Here is a 24,750-nt window from a genome sequence, read left to right on the forward strand (position 1 = left end):
AATTTGAAGACAAGCAGGGTGGTGTATGCCAGTACTTGGGAGACTGAGGTAGGAGGACTGCAAGTGTGAGCCCAGCCTGGGCAAGCTAGTGAGATCCTGTCTCAGAATAAAACAGAATGGACTGGGGAGATAGCTCATTGGTGGAGTGCTGGCCTAGTATGCATGAGACCCTGGGTTCAATCCCCCATACTGAAAAAAAAATTGAAATAAAAATGACTGTGTTTTTTTGTTTTTGTTTTTGTTTTGCTGCCTCAAATGCCATATCTCTTGATCACTTAAGCAGAGACACAAACTTTCGTTTCATATGTAGCTAAATCTTGCCTTGGGCATGACTTGTCCATGAGAAACATCCAAATATAAGAATAAAATAGGAGGTTTAACCAGGACTTTTGGTATATTTTTCTAGGCAATTGAGGAAAAATTGTAAAAGATTTTTAGATAATAGCTGTCAAAGCTTTAAATACTTAAATGAGCAGAAAATTCATTTGTGAAATAAACTTTTTAAAAACTTTAAAATTTCACTTTTAAGTTACTTGTACTCTTGCATAAAAAGGGCATTTAGAAGTAGACACTCCACTTATGTTACTTTTAATATAATTCATGAGAGGACACTTCTTTTGATGTTTAAGAGTCCTTCATTTGGGGAGATACAGGATTTGGGGACTCTCTAGAGCCATTCACGTTTACCATAATCACAATCCAACTGAGTTTAAGTTAAGAGCAGTTCATAAATCTAGACTTGGACACAGTGAAATTAAGTAACTCAGGATGCCTGGAGTGTCTTTTAAAAAAATTTTTGGTGTATAATACTCAAAAGTGAGTCAAAAGTGAATTTCAGAATTTTACAATTAACAACCAAGAAAGTAACACTTCAATTCTATCCCAGACTGAGAGACTTAAAATGACTCTCATGAAATCACATTCTCACAAAGCAGATCACAGGATGAAATCATCAATCAAACCTTGAGAAGAAAGGAGATATTATCCACTTAATATTGTTATAAGTTTTAAATGAGTACTGTGTGTACTTGGAAAATGAAAATCTTCTGTCAAAGCTCCTGACAGGCAATGAGAGTCTACTCTTCTCTGCCCCAAGCGGGTGTTAGTAGTTCATAGGGATTATGTTCAGAATGAACTGTTTTCTCTAGACTATCCTCTAGAATAAGGATGGTCAGTTTCCTTGGGTGTCTGAGTCTAATAGTGTCCTCATTTGGTTTTATAGAAATGGCAATGATTATAGAGCAAGAATGCTAATATTTGGCAGGTGGAAGATCCCTAATAAATATAAAAAACAATTTATAAGACAAGAAAAATCAATACACTAGGAAAGATAATAATAAAATAATATATCAGGAAAAACAATACATTTCCTAAGATAAAGTATCTTGATCATTTATGGTCTGTGGCAAATTATTTAATTTACTTAAGATATTGAAAACAATGCTAGTGATTTAATAAAGTTCGATCGCAATGGCTTTAGGCCATTTTCCATGATCCTGGGTTATTAAGGTGCTCAGAGGAGGTAAACAAGTTGAATTGTTTATAAATTCTCTTTTTCTTTCAGATTGTCCCAAAGAAAGAACAACTGACTCAGTCAGGGTAAGATCTAGTTATGTATCTGAATCACCTGTGTTAGAAAAGTTCTTAACAATAACATTTCCTTACTATTAAAACGTCTCTTTCAAAAGGCAATAATAGAAATCACCGAAAGACCTGTGTACTTAGTGAGTTACTCAGCTGGACTGAGGTAAAGGGGAAATCCTCCCAAGGCTAGGATCCAGAAAAGTACAAGGACTTTACCTCCTGACTCAAGGCAGAAACCAGTCCAAAACCCAGCTCCACAACTTCATTTGCTCAAAGGGCCAACTCCTAACTTCCTATACCTCACCAACAGACATGGGAACAACTGGAACTTTAAGAAGGAATGATTTACTTTTAAATGCACTGCAACTTCACTGGTACCAACAAGGATTATTATTATAAGAGGCATGGATAGTTCAATATTTCTACCTCTGTTTGAGAGGGGAAACAAATTAGTAAGGCAAAGAGACATTCTGTTAGAATGTATAAAACATATTCTTAATGGGTCTTCCACGGGGAAACAAATTAGTAAGGCAAAGAGACATTCTGTTAGAACGTATAAAACATATTCTTAATGGGTCTTCCACTCATTTGCTAGTTATAAAGTGCAAAGAAATGAAGAACTGGAATTATTTTTAGTATTTTTGTGAAACTTGGTATTTTCAGTACTACATTTAATTAATTCAGTAAGAATCTAAATTTGCGAAGTAGCTTATCTACTCACCAAAGAAGCTAAAATGGAGCCACCAATCCATGAACTAAACCTCCGTTCTACCGTTGTGTTATTTGCAATCAATTTCAACCGCATACTCTAAAATAGAGAGGGAAGAATTAGCATTACAACCATCAAAACAGTTTACTCAGGGAATTCAACTCTGACAATTTTTTTTTTTTAACTTTGACAACTTTTAATGACCTTCTATGGTTCAAACTGATTAAACATGGTAATTCTGGGCTGGGGTTGTGGCTCAGTGATAGAGCGCTCGCCTAGCATGCATGAGGCCCTGGGTTCGATCCTCAGCACCACATAAAAATAAAATAAAGGTATCGTGTCCACCTAAAAAAAAAAAAAACTAAATCATTGGACAATACAGCCATTATAATACTAAGGGTTTGATATTTTCTTCCATGACGATAGTTTTGAAGGAGAGACTGTGGACAGTATAAGGCACTTGAGCTTGACTTTGTGTTCTGAAACATTTTCCCAGAAGAACCTAAGGGACAGTTAAACAAGTTTCAGAATGAAATATCTCCAGTTCAACAACTTAAACATTTGGTTCCTTTTTAAAAATGTTTTCATACCTTTTTCAATTTTTAAATTTTCTTATGAATATTTCAAATGTTAGGATTAGAGAGAATCTTCAATGAACTTCAAGCCATCTATCCCCCAGTTACAAAACCACCAACTCGCATCCTCCCATATCAACTCAACCTCACTGTCTGCTTCTTTCTCCCATTGGATTTTTATGAAACTAGTTCCAAATAACACATAATTTCATTTATAGGAAATCTGGCATTATACCCAAAGGATGAGGACACTTGGAAAAAAAACATGTTTATACAATGCCATCATCACAATTTAGGAGTAATGATATAAGGAAGCTAACTTAAAAAAAAAAAAAGAGTTGAAACCAAAAGCTGGTGAGTTTCCGGAACAAGTAAAACTTTTATACCTATTAGAATGGTTATAATAAAAAAGACAGTTATGGACAAATTGTTAAGACAAAAGTTGGTGGGTATATACAGAGATTGAAACCCTCATACATTGCTGGTGGGAATGTAAAATGATGAAGCTACTTTGGAAAATAGTTAGGCAGATTCTTTAAAAATTAAACATAAATTTACTATGTGAGGGCTGGGGTTGTGGCTCAGTGGCAGAGTGTTTGCCTAGCACATGTGAGGCACTGGGTTCGATTCTCAGCACTGCATATAAAGAAATAAAATAGAGGTTCGTTTCCAACTAAAAAAATAAAATAAAAATAATTAAATTTTTTTTTAAAAAATTACTATGTGACCCAATAATTTCACCTCTGGTTTATCTACCCAAGAGAAATAAAAACAGATGTGCAATGTTTTGTACATGACTGCTCATAGAAGCATTATTTACACTAGCTGAAAAATACATATGACTCAAATGCTCGTCCATAGGCAAAAGGATAAGCAAAATGTGATATATCCAAGTGCTGGAATATTATTCACTTGTAACAAGGAATGAAGTTCACATCCATGCCACAACATGGATGAACTTCAAAAATGTCATGATGAGGGAAAGAAATCTAACATAGTAGGGCACATATGGTATAATTCAATTTATATGAAATGTTCAGAAAAGGCAACTGTGTAGAGACAGAAAATAGATTACCAGTTGCCTAGATTGCATGTGGGAATGGGGATTACCTGAAAATGAGCAGGAGGATCTTTCTGGGATGATGAAAACATTTTAAAACAGGATTATGATGAAGGTTGTACATTTTGGTGGGCTCACTAAAAGATATTGGGTTGTCTACTTAGAATGGGTGGATCTGAAGCAATGTAATGAGATGTGAAGGAGCCAGACCCAAGAGTACATGAGGGCATGATTCCACTTACATGGAGTCCAAGATTAAGCAAAATTGATCTATGGTGCTAGTTGTCAGGAAGTGATTGCCCCAGAGGGGGGTGTGTTATTGATTACAGAAGAGTAAGGCACCTTCTGGATGAGGAAAATGTCCTACATCTACATTTTTGTCTTGTTTGGGGTAGTATTTATCCAGGTGGACGTAGTTGTTAAGATTTGTCTGATGAATATTTAAGATCAGTGCATTTTAGTGAATGTAAATTATACATTCATTAAGAACGTATTAATTCCTTATTATCATCAAGTATCCAATTCTGAATCCCCTATTTATTTATATAATTGATTTGCTTGAATTGGTATCTAAACAAATTCCATACATTGCCTTTGATATTCCTCTCAAGTAACATCCCCCCGCCCAAGTTTTTCCTCCTCAAGAAACAAAATAAAATTTCTTTTTAGTAAAAGTATGTTTTGCATATACATTTCATTTACTCTATTTTTATTACTTTATTGAGAAATAACATCATATTTAAAATGTCCAATCTTTAGTCCAAACATATACATGCATTTTTAAACATATGTATGTATTTTGAATTAGAAAATAATTTAACCACATTTTAAAACGTGAAAATTAGAGGAAAAAAACCACAATCAACATTTTTTATACTCCTTTTAATATCTTTATAACAACTGTTTTGCTTTTTTTTTTTTTTTTTTTTTTGATCCTGTGGATATAACCCAGGGTCTTCTGTGTGCTAAGTAAGCACTTTATCATTGCGCTATACCCTTAGCCCCATGACTGCTTCTTTTGCAATGAAATTGCATATTATAGAAATATTATGTATTATAGAACTATATTATAGCAATTATATATACTTATATATTTTATTATTATTAATATTATTCCACAGTCATGTATTGCTGAGGAAATTTGCAGTTCTAAATCTTATGAATGCATTATATTGAATTTTGAAGCCCCAAGCATTCTATCTGATGCCATTCTATCATGTCCACGTCTAAATGACAGTTAGCAAAGGATGTACATGTGTATCAGCATGTTATTCACTTGTCTTCTGATGGATTGATGATTTCATAAACCTGCTTAAGTTTTCCCAAGACTATAAAAGTCTCCGTGTTGGATTAAGGGGAAAGACACTATATTCCATTTACAGACCCACACTCACTTTCTGGTTGAACTTTTCAGTTGATGGAAGGACTGCACAGGTTGTCTCTTTGTCATTTTCAAATTTTAGGCTGAGTATGTTTTCTCTTTTTTTTCAAAAATTTTTTAATTGTCAATGGATCTTTTTTATTTTATTTGTTTATATGCGGTGCTGAGTATTTAACGTGGAGTCTCACACATGCCAGGCAAGCGTTCTACTACGGAGCCACGACTCCAGCTTAAGGCTGAGTATGTTTTCTTGAAGCTAAAGCTATGTCCCAGCATGTTTTGATCTACACTTAATTGTAAAATGATTTACTCCAGAGATGGGCTTTATGAAAACGATTTCAATTTCCATGTAACACTTTAAAGCGTTGATTTTTTTATAGGTTCACTAATGTTTATGTAAATGCCAAGTTTTGTTGAGGAAGAAGAAACTATGTTCAATCATAGGAACTTTGGAATTTGGAGGTTATTTTTAAAAGCAGCATTTATTTCCTGGTTTGGAAAAGGTCACTGCATTTCTAAGAGTGTTCTTTATGGGGACTGCTGTTCCTTCTCCTGAGATGTAATGAGATACAATTGATCTGTCAGCAAAAATGACTTTTTGAGACTGTGAGTACAGTAAATCAAATCAAAGCAAACAAGATTATCCTAAAGTAACTTTTGAATAAAAAGTGGTTATCCCACTTGCAGACAGTTTGGAAAATACCAAAAGAATAAAAACACAAGGCCAACTTAATGTTCTTATAAGTTCATGAGAGACTTTTGAAAAATTGGTGCTGGACCCATTGGATGTCCATAAGCAAAAAAGTTAACTTTGACCTAAACCTCACACCTTATGTAAAAATTAACTTAAAAAATTACTCATAGAATTAAGCCAGGCATTGTGGTGCACACTTGTAATCCCAGTGACTCAGGAAGTTAAGACAGGAGGATCACAAGTTTGAGGTCAGCCTCAGCAAATTGATGAGGCCCTCAGCAACTTAAAGGGACCCTGTCTCAAAAAAAAAAAAAAAAGGAAACAAACAAACAAACAAACAAACAAAAAAGCTAGGGATGTAACTCAGTGGTGAGGTGCCTTTGGGTTTAAACCCCAGTACCAAAATAAGAAAAAAAAAAAAAATCACAGAATTAAATATAAAACTGGGCTTAGGGACTTGGGAAGGAACTCAGTGCTACAGCACATGCTTTGTGTACATGACACCCTGGGTTTGATCCCCAGTACCTCCAAAACTATAAAACTTTGATGAAAAAAGCAGGAGAAAATCTTCAGATAGGTCTAGGTAAAGAGTTTTCAGACTTGACACCAAAAGTGTTATCCATAAAAGGAAAATTTCAAAAAGTTGAACCTCATCACAATTAAAATTCTTGCTCTGCAAAAGACACCCAAGAGCTTGGAAGAAACATTTGAGAATCACATAGTTAACATAAGATCTTATATCTAGAATTTATGAAGAACTCTCCAAACTCAACTCTAAAAAAAAATCCACTTAGAAATGGGCAAAAGACATGAACAGACATTTCAATAAAGAAGACAGATGGCAAACAACCGCGTGAAAAGACGCCCAACATCAGTATTTAAGGAAATACAAATTAAAACCACTGTATCCATCACATAACCATCAGTAATGGTTAAAATGAAAAATAGTGATAATACCAAGTGCTTGCAAGGATATGGAGAAACTGGATCACATGTTGCTAGTGGGGATATAAAACAGAACCGCCACTCTAGAAAATAGTTTGTCAGGCTCTTTGGAAACAAGATATATACTTACTATACAACCCAGCAATTGCACTATTGGGCATTAATTTCAGAGAGGTGAAAATTTATGTCAAACACAAAATCTGTAAAAGAATGCCCATAGTAGCTTTTTCATAACAACCTGGAAACAGCCCAAATGCCTTCAATAGGGGAATGGTTAAATGAAATATAAAAAGGAACAAACTACTGACATGAACAACTGAGAGGGATCTCAAGGGAGTCGTGCTAAAAAATTTAATCTCCAAAGATGACATACTGTATGGTTCCATTTACATGACACTGTTAAAATAAAATTATAGAGATGAGGAACAGATTAGTGTTTGCTAGAGGTGAGGAACGAGGGGAAGGGATGAGTATGATTATAAAAAAAAATTACCTAAGGAGCCCTGCATTCATGGAACTGTTCTATATCTTGATTGCGATGGTGGTTACAGGAATCTGCCCATCTGGTGAAATTGCATATACACACAGAGCTATACACACAGAGGCACACATACACACACTCACAAATAAGTATGTGTGAAACTGGTGACATCTGAATAAGCAGTATGAAATATACTAATGTCAATGCCCTGATATTTATTTATTTATTTATTTATTTTTGGTTATTCAAGATGTTATCACTGGGGAAAACTAAGCAAAATATACATAGAAGTCCTCTGTACCTTTTATTTTTTTGCAACTTCTTATGAATCTACAATTATATCGAAATAAAAATGTTTTCTTAAAAACAATTATGAGGGGGTGTAACTCAGTGGTACAGCACTTTTCTGGCATGTTCCAGACCCTAAGTTTGATCCTTTGCATCATCAAAACATAAATCAGTTGCAGTGGCTGCCTGTACAGTCCCAGGAACTTGAGACGCTGAAACAGGAAATTGCTTATGCCCAACCTGGCGAATAGAGCAACATTCCCATGTTATCTCTAAATGAATAAGGTTTATGGATGCTTAGGTTGTGTGTTTATTGAGAAGCCAGGATGGTAAAAGTTTATTTTGGTAATTAACTACTCCTTCTGCCTCCCTGAAGATTGGTATACACACACATACATATGTATGTGTGTGTGTGTGTGTGTGTGTGTGTGTGTGTGTGTGTAAAATGATCTATCAGGTGGTAGGAAGTGCTCAGGAGAATGAATAAAGTTATACCAAACAGGTTGGAAGTAATGAGAGGAAGGGTACTATTTACTACCAGGAGCTCAGGCAAGGAAGATATCGTCAACATGGTAACATATTACTTCCCTGAATGCTTTTTTGAGTATAGAAGATCTCTGTTACGAAAAGTAATAATGGTATGGTAAGAACAGGATAGGAGTCAGAGGCAATTCCTTGTTTTTGTTTTTGTTTTTAGAAGAAGAATAAAAGTATAGGAGGAAAGAAGGATGAGAACAAAGAAGTTCAAAGTGATTTCAATGGATTAATGATTGACACAAATCAGTCAGCAGGTGAACCAGTAGATGGTAGACAACTAGAAGTCATAGAGAGAATACCAGAGATGACTCGTTTGGAAAAATACTCAGTTAAGGCAATGATTGCCTTACCTTTATTTTTTGATGTTCTCTAATAAATACAAATATTGTTGTTTATTTTTTTAAGCTATTATAGACTTTTAAATTAGGGTTGAGCCTCACTAAGATTGAAAATGACTTATGTCAGAAATCACACTAATGAGTAAGAACAGTAACAAGACCTCTGATTAATTTTTGAGAAAAATAAATTTGATTACAGATGAGTAAAGAGAATAAACTATTCCACATTGGATAATTTTATTTTTCTTGGAACATAAATATCTTAAATAATATCAACTAATATTTAATTCAGAACAGAATGACATAAATACATATACAACTCTCGGTATTTCATAAAGCATGGTCAACGTAAAAAATCAGAGCTAAAATTGAGACACTAAAGATAAAATGAGTTGGTATTACCCCTTTTATGGCATCAACTAAAATGTCACTTGTTTTTATATTCAGAAGTTTATTCCAAGCCTCTTTATTATTTTAACTTTTTAAAAAGGTCAAATTATATCCCCTTTTTTCTTTTCATTTTTTTCAATTACTTTCAACCAAATACAATAAAATTTTAATCTGAACAGGTCTATATAAGGAATTTATGTATTGTTTCTCAAATACCGGATAGTTTTAGAAAATATAATAATGTTTTAGTTCATTTTAATTAGATTGAAAACCAGTCTAGCAATAAAAAAAAAAAAAAGGCCATACAATTTGCTGTGTAGAAATAATAAAAATTACTTATCTGTCCTTGGATTTTTATAGCTATCATTTAATTTTAGGTTCCATTTTGTAAAACCTCATAAATTTAGAAGTTTCTGTTTTTCTGCCAGCTTTGTCCGGATGTGATTCATAAATATGTCAAGAAAACCTAATAAATCTTTTATTAGTGTGTATTAATATTTTAATTGCAATTTAAGGAACAAAGAAACGATCCTGCCTTCAACGGATTGGAATTTTTTTAATGTCATGTTTCAAATTAGCAATAACATTGCTGCTTTTGATAATGGCTCTTCTCCCAGAACATCTATCATGTGAAAAATCTAACCTTGTAGGCATCCATGTAACTGCAAAAAGCTACTGACTTTGTTGCTTAAAAAATTCTTTTATTACGTTTCTCAAAAGAAATTTCTCTCTCAGGGCTGTCTCCCAGATAAACCTCATGCTGCCTTCAGATCACATCGCAAACTTCCTGGCCTGCAGGTAGAGAATTCATCAGCTGGATCCCCACCCACAGTGACTCCTAACCTCAAGGAGCTGAAGAGATGAAACTAACTCCCTTGGGAAAATCAGTAGCCAGAACGGTTCTGGGACTCACACAAATCTTTCACTTGCCATCAGTCCCCGTCACAGTCACTACATGTGTTGGCTGAACTGAAAACCACATCCTGGGGAAGAACTTTAAATAATATTGCTTATTATTTCTACAAAATGCTTAAAATTTATTCAGCAAGCAATTAGAGAAAATAAGAAAAGCTTCCCTCTCTTGTAAAGAATGTTGTATTTCTTACAATTATGTGAGCTTTTGTGTCACGATCAGGGCGAAGTTAATTATTTTACAACAGGAAGTCTTAAGAAACATTGAGATATTAGGTCCATAGTCCTTCTTCTTCTTCTTCTTCTTTTTTTTTTTTAATGTATTGCACTTTCATTGTCTTTTGAAGAACATTTCTCCCAGAATGATTTCCAGTATAGTCAAGTTTATCCAAAAGTCCTTCCAAGTCAAAAGATTTTTCCTGGAAGCAGAGGTAGATATCCACATAGTGAAGAGATGGAATGGGGGGCATTTGGATATTTCATGCCCAAAATAGACACATTTGCTTGTGCTGAGCTGCAAAGATTGCCACCATCCTGTTCAACCCGTTATCATCATACCTGACCCAGACTTCTGTATTTTCTTAAATTTGAGATAAAATTCTCATACATAACCCTCATTCCCTGGGGTCTAGGAAACAGTGTTGACTATTCTATTCACAAGAGTATGCAACCATCATTACGGTCTAATTCCAGAATATTCAACCTCCCAAAGAATACTCATTAGCAATCACTCTCTCCAGCCCCTGAGTCTACTGTTTCATTTTTCTGTCTACGACTTGCTTATTCTGGGCTTCACATATTGCTACAATTATATGGCCTTTGGTTTTGGGTCTTTCCTCTTAGGATAGTGAATTTTTTCCACTTTGTTTCTGACTCAGGGTCTTTGCACTTGAGGTTCTTCTGTCTGTGGTTCTTTTGTTCACAGTTTTCCCCATGCTGGGCTCCTTCTCATCTTTCATCCCCTCCTTGAGAGGCATACCCAGATGATACTGTCTCCAGAATCTTTCCCTCAACTCCTAGTCACCTATTATTTTTTATCCTGCAATAATTTCTTTATAGCATTCGTCACTATCTGTAGTTGCTATGTTTTGATTACTAGTTTATTATCTGACTCTCCTTAAAAATATGCCAACTTCATCAAGGCAGAGACTTGAACTAACTTGGTCACTGTTGTATCTTAATTAAGCTTCTAGTGAGAGTTCAAATATTTGAAGGACTATATGACTATCTTGCCTGGAACTCTTAAACTTTTCAAATCTTCCCTCTATTCCCAGTTCCTGAAACTGGGTCTCTTTACCTGTTACTAGAACTTCCAGTTGCTAACTAATACTTGATCAGATTTCTTTTCATTGCTGACTCCCCCATTCTCTTGGCACCCTACTATCCTACTCTCCTAATGCCTTTCATGATAGATTTTTAGGACATTTCTATCACAAACAGCTTTTGCTAATCTGCAGTCTCATAACCTAATTAAACCTTCATTCTTATAGGTCATTAGCAATGAGCAAAGTCCTGTTGCCAATCTGTAGTAAGAATATAAATGACAATAGGTAAAAGGAATCAGCATAACACTAAGAATCAAACTCTCAGTCTGTAACAGAGTCAATGTAAATGTTTGCCATGCTTCACTACTCCTGGTGGAGCATGCCTATATGCAAGTTCAATTTAAGTGAAAGTGCATTTCTAGATACACATCTGAATACTTGTCATTAAATTATGTAGGCTCCATTGCAGAGATCGGGATTTAACTTTCTTGGAATGCTTGGACAAAAGGGGACCTGTGCAATCAACTTCCATTTAGTCATTTGTTCCCAAACTTAAACTTGGTTCCTAGGGAAATAAAGTGCCTATCTATCTGTGCCCTCCACCACATCCATCTTCTCTTAACATAAAAATCACATATGGCATGACCTTCAAGTCTACAAGTCTTTCCTTAAATCTTTCTTCAAAAATACAAACTCTTATTAAAGATAGTAAAGGAGATGTCATAAAGACAGAGGAAATTTTTGTCACATATTTAATCAACAAAAGTTCCAGAATACATAAAGCATTCCTGTAATAAGGAAACAAAACAAAACAAAGGGACGAACAATGAAACCCCTAACTATTCAAGGGGGTTTGGACAAAAGAGATAAATGGATAGTTCACCATGGAGGAAATAATGGCTGATACATGTATAAAAAGACATTCAAGGCAGATGCTTCAACTGACTCATTAGTAAACAAGGATTTGTGAATTAAATTCACACTGAGATGTCACATCCACCAGACTGGCAAAGATTTTTGCAGAGATGTACAGCCATGGAAATTTCATTCACTGCTGGTGGGAGTGTAAATTGGTGTGACATTTTGGAAAACTACTTAGAGTTTAACTAAGTCATTCCTTATGACTTACTCACTCTACTCAGGTATATGCTTCAGAAAATTCTTGCACCTGTGCACCAAGGGACACATTCAAGAACATTCATGCAGAAAAAAATTGTAATACAGGAGTTGTTCTTTTTTACTGACTGACAGGGGTATAGACAGTATTGAGTCCACTGTTTAAGGTTCTCTGTTTTCACAACAAGTGGCCACACTGTCTGCTGAGACCAGTCATCTTTCAGCACCCCTCTGAAAAGCACTAGGGAGGGAAAGGGGAGCGATGTTCTCCTGCCGCCCTCCTCCCCACATTCTCAGATCATTCACATCCTTTGCACTTATTTATTTATTACTACTTTAGGAATAAATTAAAGTGTAAATAATTCAGTCAACTCTATTCTCATCCATCTGTGAACCTAGACCAGTCTTTATGATTCAGTCTTTTTTATGTGTGAAAATTGTTAGCCAGGTATTTTTTCACCTGCTCTGTCAGGGTTTTACTCCTCCCTCTCTATTTCTGACAGAGTACTATCATAGTCTCTCCTGCAACACAGGTATTTGTGAATGGGTTTGGTGTCCTTACCTTTAGGAAAGGTTCTGCTTATTACTAAAAGTTGTATTGTTGGACATGCCTTGTGTACAATGGGTTGCACAGTACATTCCTGGCATGAAAACTCCTGGTTTAAGGAGAAACACGTAGCAGACTCCCTCACATGTCCATATCCTTGAGCAGATTGTTTAAACTCTCTAAGCCTCATCAAATAATCATCTTCTAACATATTTAATGTATTTTACAATACCTTTTTACAGGAGTTTTAAAAATGCTTTTTAGAATCTTTATGTAATAGTTTACATCACAAGGATTTCATGAATGTGAAATGCAATAGCCTGAGAAAGTCCATAACACAAAAATGCCACTTTGGGAATGTTAATGAACTTCCTTCCTCGTTCCGCACCTTTCAAAGGAGGTCAGTTAGATCAGTTTTCCCTTTTTCTGCAGAGGAAAATTAGACTGGTATCAGCAGGTGTCCTGGAAGAGGCTGCTTCCTGGATGTCCCCAGGAAAGAAGGGAGAGGGATAGAGGACGACAGGCCACGCTAGAAATCAGAATGCCAAAGCTGCAGAAATTCATAGGAAAAGGAGTTACCTTAGGCTGGGATATCATAGGACAACTGCGCTTTCACACCTGTTAGAAATGTGTGTAGGACCAAGCCCCAATCCTCCTATCTTCTGGACCTTTCGGTAACAGACAAGAGCTTTTTTCCTAAATGGTTTCAGACTTTGCGGGAATCTGGGGGATGGGCAATAGCATTAACATCAAGGTAGAACAAGCATCAGTCCTAAACGCATCGTCCTAAAACGCATCAGGCATTGTGCGAGAAGCTGGTGCTAAACCACGGAAGCAAATCAGGTGCTCCCACCCGGCGCTGGACTCCGAGAGACCAGTGAGGCAGAGAAGGCTTCCTGGGGAAGGTGAAGAAGGGGCGCCCCAGGCAGGCACAGGAGTCACCACTGCCCATTTACACCCCGGTACTCTTCCGACGGCTCAGTTTGCCATCCAGCTCCTGCTCCCACACAGATCCTTCTAAAGGTGGGAGTGGACATGCATTATTTTAATTCCCTCATCCCAGAGTGAAATCGCGTGTTACCCTGAGTCAGATACTCAGGCCATTCGTGCGTGGCCCGCGGCAGGGTGCGAAGGGGGCGCTGTGCCGGTCCTGGTGACGTGAAGGAGGCCGGGGGCGGCGGGCTGCGAAGTGACACGTGCTGGGACCACGCCACCCAAGCCCACGTGTGCACAAGATTTAAAAGTTGGTGGCGCGCTAGGCTCGTTCAGTGGTCGGCCCCACGAGCTGAGCTCCAGGGACGCGGAGGCATCGCCAGGGTACCGGCGCTGCACAGCGCAGAGTCCCAAGTCCAGAGCTCCGAGCTGCCCTGAAGCGCCAAGATGCCGCTATCAGCAAGCCGCCGCCCCGGGCCATCCCCCGGACAGGTGGTTGTGGTCTCCCCGCTCCTGCTGCTGCTGCTGCTGCTCGCCTGGTGCGCGGGCGCCTGCCGAGGTAAGACGGCCCCGAACCTCTCCGGCCCTCGCCGCCGTCCAGCCACGCGCTTCTTCGCGGCTCTCCATTGCTGTCTCCGCCGCTCGCTCTGGGTTCCATTGCCCTCTTTTCCTTTTGGCTTCTAGGACCTACCTTTCCCTACTGTTGCGGACCTCACAGGTTCTCGCCCTTGACCACAGGCGCGAGTCGTGGCAGCGGGGCAGTGGGGTGGCTCCGCTCGAGAGTGTCCTGGCCCTGGCAAAGATCTCCAGACGCCGGGCAGGTCGCGGGTGGTGCAGACTGGAAGGACGCGACTTAGAGCCGTGGCCCAAGGGTGACGGAAAATAAATTAGAGAGAATTCAAAAGCTTTCTCTTTCATTGCAATTATCGGAGGCATCCATGGTTGAAGCAAAACAGGAGTTTGACACTTCACTTGCGGAGTCAGGGGTGCTTGGAGTGCCCCCAACCTCTGCGGTGAGTGAGCTCGCTTTCTGTTCGGGTAACCCTGAGTAGGTCCCATTCGAGACAGTTAGAAGGGGAAAAGAGAGGATTCTGTGTTACAGATTTGCAGGCAGCAGATCAGGAAACTTTCTCATCACTCAAAGGTAGAGATGCAAGCGTGCCAAGGAGCTTTCAGGGCGGTGTGCAGCTAAAACCAGTGATGTGGCAGATGTGGTTTGATTATAATAGGGACTTCCCGAGGTTGGCCTAGAGGAATAGCAGGTCAGGATGGAGCTTTGGAGACGTGTCAGGGTGCAAAGGTACCGGTGGAAAGAACACTTCTCGGATTCTCTTTTAAATAATAATAATAATAATTAATATTGTTATTAAATAATGATTGCTGTTGTTGTTGTTGTTGTTATTATTATTATTATTATTATTATTATTATACTGAGGTTGAACTTAGGAGTGCTCTGCCACTGAGCCACATCCCCAGTCCTTTTTATTTTTTATTTTGAGACAGGGTCTGGCTAAGTGACCGAGGGTCTCACTAAATTGCTGAGACTGGCTTTGAACTTGAGATCGTCCTGCTTCAGCCTCCTGAGCAGCTGGGATTACATGCATGCAGCAACTATGCCCAGCTACTTCCTTGGTTCTCTTAAGACTACCTTGCCTGGTACCTTAGGGGACTGCTATTTATCCCTGAATTCTGGGGGCCCCTTCAGTGCCAGCCACTGTCCGGTTACAGCCATAAATTCTTTAGCCCGGGATTCTTTTAGCTTTCCTCAGTTCTCCTGCCAGTGGGGTAAAGGTGGGCTGACTGTTTTTGTCATTTTTCAAAACGTTGAGAACTTAAAATCACAACTGCAGAGATCTTTCCAAGCTCAGCCCAGTCCTTAATTAGAGATGGGAAAACGAAGGCTATTATTATTTTCCTAATCTATTAATTTTTGTCCTCATTTTATCATTTTGGTTTTCTCCTTTCCTGAGGCATTGGAGTGGGAGTGGGGGGGGGGGGGGGCTCCCTGACTTGAAGGGAGTTTAACTTTGAAATCTAAGCAATTAGATGTCAGCTAATTAGACCTAAATCTCCACACATAAGCAGTAGTGATATTAACATAATCTCCACAAGGTAAATAAATATTCATCCTTTTCAATTTTAAATTTGTTTCAATTTTTAAATTTGTTTTTGGAAAAATTAAGATGATAACCACTGGCTTCTTAAGATAGCAGGTAGAGTTTTAAAAGTTATGTAAGCAAACTGTGCTTTCCATGCATGTTACATACTCTGTGCTAGCAATGATTTTTTTTGTCTCTGTGGGAGACAACTGCTGTGCAGAGGGGCCAGTTCAGGCTGCGGGTAATTGAGCAGTAACTATGGAAGGAAGTAGCTGGTTCCTAAAAAGAATGAGTCAGGTTTTATTTCCAAAAGAGCATATCTGCAGGGTAACCAATTATCTCATGAATATCCTCGATATTTTTCAAGCAAAAGGATGAGATGCCTCTTTTGCTACCTAGAGACCCTCTAGACTTCCCCTTTGTGTCTTCATTCTCCTTCAGACCTGACTTAATACTAAAAACCTAATTGTATGTCCCTAAAAATGTGCTGGGGTGGGCCTTGGGGAGAGGGCAGCGTGATCTGCCTTAGTCCCGAGTCCTAGGCGATGGTGGTGGGAGGGGTGACACATGACATACATAAGCAAAACCTGGAGACAGTCCACCATGATCGATCATTATGTAAATGTAATTGGATATATCTAAAAACAACAGAACAAATGTCACAAAGCCAGGGGAAAATAAAAGTGTCAATAAATGCAGCATCCTCAGCGCAAAATGAATCAGTAGAGCATACAATAGCAATGTGATGAGAATGGACCAGCCACAGATTTAGTGGATAGAAACAGTTCATTCATAGAACATTATTAAAAGAAGGGAATTTCCTATTTAAAAACCACAATTTGGATATCTGCTGCAAGCCATTACTTGCATATGCCTCTGACAATAAGTGATCAAATGCCAAGGCTAAATTCAGTTGTGTCTTTTCCTATCTAGGTCCCTAATTACTGAATAATTCTTAACATTCAGTCAGCAGTAACAATTTCTCATTTTCCAACTCTGCACTAAAGGGCCAGTAATGAGAAAAGAAAGTTGGCACCATATTTTAAATAATCAGGTCTGTTTTACTAGATATGACTGAAGTATAAATATGTCAATGAAACATAAAAAACAGTACAGTTTTTATGATATAGAAGATAGTGACACTGTGAAAATATGGTAAGTGACCTGAATTATTCTTTTTTAAAGTACTATATACAGCCCACATCCAAGGTGATATGGTTTGAGTATGTCCCTCAAATGTTCTTGGGTTGGAATCTTGGTCCCCCAGTGTTGCAGAACTGAGGTGTTGGGACTTTAAGAGGAGGGGTCTAGTGGGAGGTAGTTAGGTTATTGGGAACATTGCCCCTTGAAGGGATTAAGGTAGTTCTCATGGGACTCCCTTCAGTTACAGAGAGAGTGATTTAAAAAAAAAAAAAAAAAAAAAGCAAGACTGGACATTGGCCTCTTCCTGCTCTCTTGGGTTTCCTCTCTTACCATGTGACACTCTTGCAGACTCTCCCATCTGCCAGGAGACCCTCAGAAGGGGCTGAATTGATAGGGTCATGTGATCTTGAACCTTTAGCTTCCAAAACTGTAAGCTGTGAGCTGAAAGAGCCTCTTTCCTTTAAAAATTACCCAGCCTCAAAGATTTTGTTATGGCAGTGGAAAACAGACTAATACATAGACTAATATCTTGGGAGGGAAATCATATCAACTCTAGTTAACAAAAAGACAAAGGAAAAATAATTCTTAAAAAAAAAAGAAAAAGGTAAAGAAAAATTTCTCTGTATGTTTGGGTTCGGCCATAGGAATACTGGTGCCTTAAAAAGATCAGAATATGATTCACCAGACAACTGTTACTTTGGATTTGTGGGAAATTTATTATTGAGAAATATGTAAGATTATTTACCTACTTTAAAGAGTTGTTCCATGAAAATGGATTCAGTCAGGTCCTGAAATAAATTAACTCTTTGCTATGGACTCCATGACCTCTATAGGTTATTTCTAATACTCGGTACCATATAAAGTATAATTAGTCACTGTTATTAATATTATTAGAATGTAAATGAAATAGTAAAAACTTGTAAAAACTCAAGGTAAGATATGACTACAAAGTGGTAGAACTGGTGGGGGGAGATTACTCTCAGGGTCTGTGGTTAGCCAGATTGTATTTGAAATCCGCCTCTGCTACATGTCTATTTTAGGTGGCCATAGGCAAATTATTTAACCTTTCTTTCATTTCCTCTACTTAAAATGGAAATAATAATATCATCTATCTTGAAAAGTTGATATGAAAATTAAAGGACATTTGAAATACTTAGTATAACATCAGGCATCAAATAAATGATCAATGTTAATAGGTGCAATGTTAGTATTTGTGTTTTTAAAGTTCTTTTTTTTTAAGACTATTTTATAGTCAAAGACCTTTATTTATAAACTACTATAAGCTTTAGTACAGTATATTTTCGAATATAGAAAAACCCTGTGAATACATAGGCCAGAAGACTGCTTTTTTATGTATTTAATCTTGCTACATTTTAAATCTCTGAAAAGAAATTTAGCTGGGTGTGGTGGCACAAGCCTGTAATCCCAGCTCTTCAGGAGGCTGAGGCAGGAGGATCACAAGATCAAGGCCAGCCTGGGCTATTTAGTGAGACCCTGTCTCAAAGTAAAAAATGGAAAAAGAGCTGGGGATACAGCTCAGTGGTGGAGTGCCCTGGGTGTGGTACCTAGTACTATCAAAGAAAAAAAATTGTTTTATTTTACTACAGGATGTTTTCTTGTTTTAGGAAAGATAAATGTATACATATAAGACAATAAAAACTAATTATATTTAAATTAGTAAAAACTGAAACATTGAGATACTATTTATAATTTGTATAGTATGAATTAGAAAATCAAACATACAGAGAAAATGTTATTTTAGAGGATGTAAGCTGAGTAATGTTTTGTTTTGATAATAATTAAGGATTTAACAAATAATGCTTTTTTATCTTACAAGTAATGCTTTTAAAAAAGACTTGTTTTGTGATATAATTTATATATCATAAAATTCACCAGTTTTAAGTATATAATTGAGTGATGTTTTAGTAGACTTAAAAAGTTGTACAGTTATCTTGGCAAAGCAATTTTAGAATGTTTCCATCACCCCTAAAGATTAGTTACATACATTTGCAGTTTATTCCCATCCCCACTCCTAGCACCAGGCAACCACCAGTCTTTGTCTTATTATAGATATAAACTTTTCTGGACATTTCATATAAATGAAATCGTGTGCTATTTGATTTCTTTCAAAGAGCTTATTTGACAGCATAATGTTTCTGAGGTTCATTCAGGCTGCATATATCATAGTTCATTCCTTCTTATGACCAAAGAGGATTGCGTGGTATAGAAATACCATATTTTACAAGCAAAAATAGGTGTTGGCAAGGATGTGGGGGAAAAGGTACACTCATGCATTGCTGGTGGGACTGCAAATTGATGCAGTGACTCTGTAAAGCAGTATGAAGATTCCTTAGAAAACTTGGAATGGAGCCACCATTTGACCCAGCTATCAAACTGCTTGGCCTATACCCAAAGGACTTAAAATCAGCAGACTAATGATGCAGCTACATCAATGTTTATAGCAGCTCAATTCACAATAGCTAGATTGTGGAACCAACCTAGATGGTTGGTAGAACCAACCTTCAATAGATGAATGGATAAAGAAACTGGTATATATCGACAATGGAATATTATTCAGCCATAAAGAAGAATAAAATTATACCATTTGCAGGCAAATGGATGAAGTTGGAGAATATCATGCTAAGTGAAATAAGCCAATCCCCCAAAACCAAAGGTTGAATGATTTCTCTGATACATAACGGGGCGGGGGGTGGGGGAGGTAAGAGAAGAATGGAGGAAGGATGGATTGTGTAGAGGGAAATGAGGGGTGGGGAGGAGGCAGGGGGAAAGAAAGATAATAGAATGAGACAAACATTATTACCCTGTGTACATGTATGATTATGCAAGTGGTATGACTCTACTTCATGTACAACCAGAGAAACAACAGTTGTACCCTATTTGTGTACCATGAATCAAAAAAACTTTTCTTTATGTTTTGCTGGATTCCTTTTTAAAAATTGAGTATATGTATATTTATAATATAATACCATTTAAAATATCACTGGATATTTTAAATTTGGTAGATGCTGCATAATCAGAATTATGTTAAAAGCTTGATCATTTATCAAATCTAATAAAATATTAAAGCTAAAAAAGGAAATACCATATTTTGTTTATTTTTTTCCCTAATGATGAACATTTAGACTGTTTCTACTTTTGACTAGTATGAATAATGCTGCTCTGAACATTCAAGTTCAAGTTTTATGTAGACATATAAGTAATTCATTCTTGAGAATAATATCTTTATAGTATCATTAAGATTTATTTTATGTATTCTTATGTAAAGTTGAATGCTGAACTATCCAATTGAAGTAGTTGGTTAGTAATATACAGTAAAAATGAGAACATCTGAAAGGTAATTATATATGGATATTTAGTTTTAAAAGAAATACTTTAAAATTAACATGTGGATATAACTTGACTTTTAGGTTCTCCAATATTTCCTCAAGGATTACAGCCTGCAGAAGAACTACAACTGTGGAATGAGGTAAAGAATTATTCTTATGCAAATTAGTGGAAACTTTACCCTTCGTAATTTTTACGGTAAAATGAAAAATTGTGATTGAGTTTTGAGACAACTATGATTTTACCAACATTCTGATATAAGAAAAGTATTGCTTTAATTAAAGAAAAGATGGAAAGGAGCAATCACTATAGTAAATGGTAGAGTAATAAGAAATTAAGTCCTAAAATAAGGCAACTATAATAAATGTGAATGTGCTAAAATACATCACTTAAAAAACCAGGGATTTTCCATTTTGAATTTTTTTCAATATTGTTAAAGATCCAGAAATAATTGTCTATAAAAGTCACAACTAAAATAGGAAACAACAACAACAACAAAAAAAAAACAGGCTAAGTATAAAATGGTGAAAAATTATGTACCAAGCAAATATGAACTGAAAGAAAATTGGAGTAGTAGCCTTAATATCTGACAAAATAGAATTCAAATGAAAAAACTATCATAACACACAACTAGAGATTTTATATGCTGATAAAAGAATAACAGACAAGAAGTTACAGCCATTATTAACATGTACTACAAATACCACCTCAATTGTTTTAAAAAGGTAAATCAACAATTGTTGGAAATTTTAACACATCTCTCTCAGTCACTGATAATTAAAGTAGATAACAGGCAGTGTATATATCAAAAACCTAATTATTCAATCAATAAATTTGAACTGTTAAAAACTTACACTGGATAGTGTGCACATTCTTATTGAAAATACTTGGAGCATTAAAAAAATAGAACGTATGTTAGAACAGAAAGGAAGATTTCATAAATAAGAAGGGATCTGTTTTAAATTTTTTCTAACCATAATACCATAAAACAAAATATTAATAATGAATGTATAACTGGAATATCTCATGTGTTAGGAAAATAAGTAGCACTTTGTTAAATAATCCTGGGATAAAATGAAATTACAAAATACTTAGAACTGAATGAAAAAAACATTTTAGATTTGTAGACTAACACGTTATTAGCACATGTGTTAGAATATACTATACATAATATCTACAATTTCTCTCCAACTACTGTTTTAGCTAGAGCCTAAGATGAAAAAAAAAAATGAAGATAAACAAGTTATAGACTGAAAAGAGTAGACAATCAAGAACACTGGAGACTTAAAAAAATTAAGTATTATGGACAATTGATTGTGGTGATAGTTGGACATTTCAGTAATACACTAAAAGCTATTAATAGAACATTTAAAATGGGTAAATTGTATGGTATGTAGATTATATCTCAGTAAAACTATTACCAAGAATAAGTATTATAGATAGCTATATGGCAATAATTTTGAAAACTTAGAGGAAATGGATAAATTCTTAGAAAAAAATCTGATGCCAAAAAAAGGTTCCAAAGTGATATGAAAAACTCTGAAGAAACACTTTCCTCATTTCATTGGCCATGCCCTGTGCACGGTCTTACACAGTCAATGTGTCTAAATCTTCTCCATAAAGCAAAAAGTTTGCTCTAGAATCTGAACATAGAGTTTTTATTTAGTTAAGGAGTTCCCTTCTTTTCCTATCTCACTAAATTTTGAAAATCCCAAATGAAGTTTGAACTTAATCAGGCACTTTCTGTTAACTGAAGAGAAACAATATGCTTTTTTCTCCTTTAGTCTATAGTTGTGATGAATTAAATTACTAAATTACTTGCTCCCCAGCTATTACAACTAATCTAAGAGTGCAGAAGATTTGGGGATATGATACCAATATACAAGAATCAATAGGCAGGCATGGTGGCACATGCTTATAATCCCAGATATTCAGGAAACTGACACAGGAGGATGACGAGTTCAAGGTTAGCCTTGGCAACTTGGTGAGACTGTCTCAACCCTGTCTCCAAAAAGAGCTGGTGGTATAGCTGAGTGGTAGAGTGTTTGCCTAGCATGCATAAGGCGCTGGGTTCAATCCCCATATCACAAAACAAAACAAAACAAAAAGACAAGGAAAAAAAAAGAGCCAAGAATGTTTCTTTTCAGTAGGAGAAGGTAACAATATCATTTAAAATATTATAGTTGACTCTGCAAATCTGTGAGTTCTGCAGCTACAGATTCAATGAACCATCAATCAAAAATAATTGGAGAAAATATTGGATCTGCCTTTACCATATACAGACTTTTTTCTTGTCATGACTCCCTAAACAAGACAATGTAACAACTATTTACATAGCATTTACATTGTATTTGGTATTGTAATCTAGAGATGACTTAAATTATTACAAGATGGTATGTATAGATTATGTGCAAATATTTCACCATTTTATAAAAGGATTTGAACATTCACAGATTTTGGTGTCTTTGGAGGTTTCTAGAACCAATCCCCTAAAGATACTGAGAAACAACTGTGTATTATTCACAATGGCAACAAAACTGTAAGTATTTAGAAATTAACCTAACCAAATTATGCAGTAAATTTATGCAGAACAAAATCAATTCTAATAAAGGAAATAAATGATGATGTGCATATATGGGGTGGCATTGTTTCTAATTTAGTATAATAAAAATATCAAATCTCCCCAAATTAATCAGTGTAAATCCCATAAAGTCAACTCAATTCCAATCAGAATAATTCCATTTAGGTTTCTTAAGAAACGCATAAGGGGCTGGGAGTATAGCTCAGTGGTGAAGTGCTTGCCTAGCATGCAAGGCCCTGGGTTTGATCCCCAACACCACAAAATAAATAAATAAATAAATAAATAAATAAATAAATAAATAAAAAGCAATTCTAAATTTAAAGTTGATTTAAAAAAATAAAGACAAACAAATAGCTAAGGGCATTTTAAATTCAAAGAGCTCAAAGTAGGAACTTTCCCTAACAGATTGTCAAGACATAATGTAAAGCTGCAGTAATAAGAAAGGTAAGGCAAGGTCACAAGAACAGAGAAGTGAACTAATGGCATGGAGACGAGGCTTGGAGAACACAGCAGTCACCATCAGTACCCTGCCACATCCCGCTGGCATTCACCATCCCAGGGTTGGCCAAACTTAGTTTCTAATTACAGCCATCTGTGTGTCTGCCTGCCCTGCCTGTACTCAGGTGACCAGAATTGCCCCCAGCCACTGAGAACAGCCCTCAACGGGTAGATAAATACCTTAGCTGTCTCAGCCCCTCATTTGGGCTTACTCTGAGGTGTTCTACACTGACTTTCAGAGTCCCCTGAACAGATTACGCCCCAGTTACTGTGGAAACCTACTCACTAACATACCCTTTACTGGATTCCTTTTATTCCCTGTTTTGCTTCTCCACTCTTCTACCAGTGCTTCATGGATCACCTCCCAAATTATCTCCTTGCGTGCACATCCTTATCTCAAGTACTGTTTCTGGGCAGAAACCAGGTTAAGTCAGAAAGTCACACACATATAAACCTAACCTACAACAAAGTAACGCCAGAACTCAGTAGGAGAAAGAAAGTTTTGTTTCGCTAATGAGGGTTGAGAAATTGGCTCACTGTATGGAAACAAGTAAAATTAACACCCTGTACAAAGATGAGATTCATGTGGATAAAATACCTAAATATAGGCAAATTGTATAGTTAATAAAAGATATTATAGGAAATATCTTTGTGAGCTAGATCAGGAAAGATTTCTTAAATAAAAATTTAAATATAGAGTATAAGGCCAAGAAGATAATAAATTGAATTACATTAAGAGGAAAGATTTCTTTCAATAAGGGACTCTGGAAAAAAGTAAGAGCTTTTGAAGGAAAATACAATGAATACTCCAACTGATAAAGAATTGCTTCTCTAGACTACTCAAGAATCACCATCAAATCAACTGGATTAAGATGGGAATCCAAAATAAAAACAGTCAAAGGATAAGAACAGAGAGTTTACAAACAAGGAAGCCCTAGAGCTCCATAGACATCTAGAGAGATGCTCAAACTCATTTGTAACAAATAAATAAAAATTAGAACAACAGTGTTATTTCCTACTCATTAGACTAGCAAAAATTAGAAATCTTTAATGACACATGTACATAGGGATGTGAAGTATACAAACCCGCAAGCATTGCTGGTCAGGTGGCTTGTTTACTGGTGGAACCATCTGGAGAGCAGTCTCAATACCGCCATGATCTAGCATTCTCTCTTCTGGATACAAAGGCTGAAGATATGCAACAGACATAACAATTCTACAAGGAGGTTGGTTGCAGCTTTGTTTGTAGTGGAAGGAATTGGAATCCAACTATCCATCCCTGGGGAGTAGATAGGTAATATATGATGGACACATGTTATAAAGTCCTGT

General features: G+C 36.4%; 1 protein-coding gene across 1 annotated transcript in view; it reads left to right on the top strand.

Moving 5' to 3' along the window:
* Nmu (neuromedin U) overlaps positions 1-24,750 on the top strand; it is a 62,151-nt gene that overhangs the window by 21,388 nt on the left and 16,013 nt on the right. Inside the window, exon 2 of the mRNA XM_047565821.1 lies at positions 20,426-20,484. Within this exon, the coding sequence (XP_047421777.1) occupies positions 20,426-20,484 (59 nt within the window). The remainder of the gene's footprint in view (positions 1-20,425; positions 20,485-24,750) is intronic.

Source organism: Sciurus carolinensis, chromosome 10 (assembly GCF_902686445.1).
Source record: "Sciurus carolinensis chromosome 10, mSciCar1.2, whole genome shotgun sequence".
In the NCBI taxonomy this organism is placed as follows: Eukaryota; Metazoa; Chordata; class Mammalia; order Rodentia; family Sciuridae; genus Sciurus; species Sciurus carolinensis.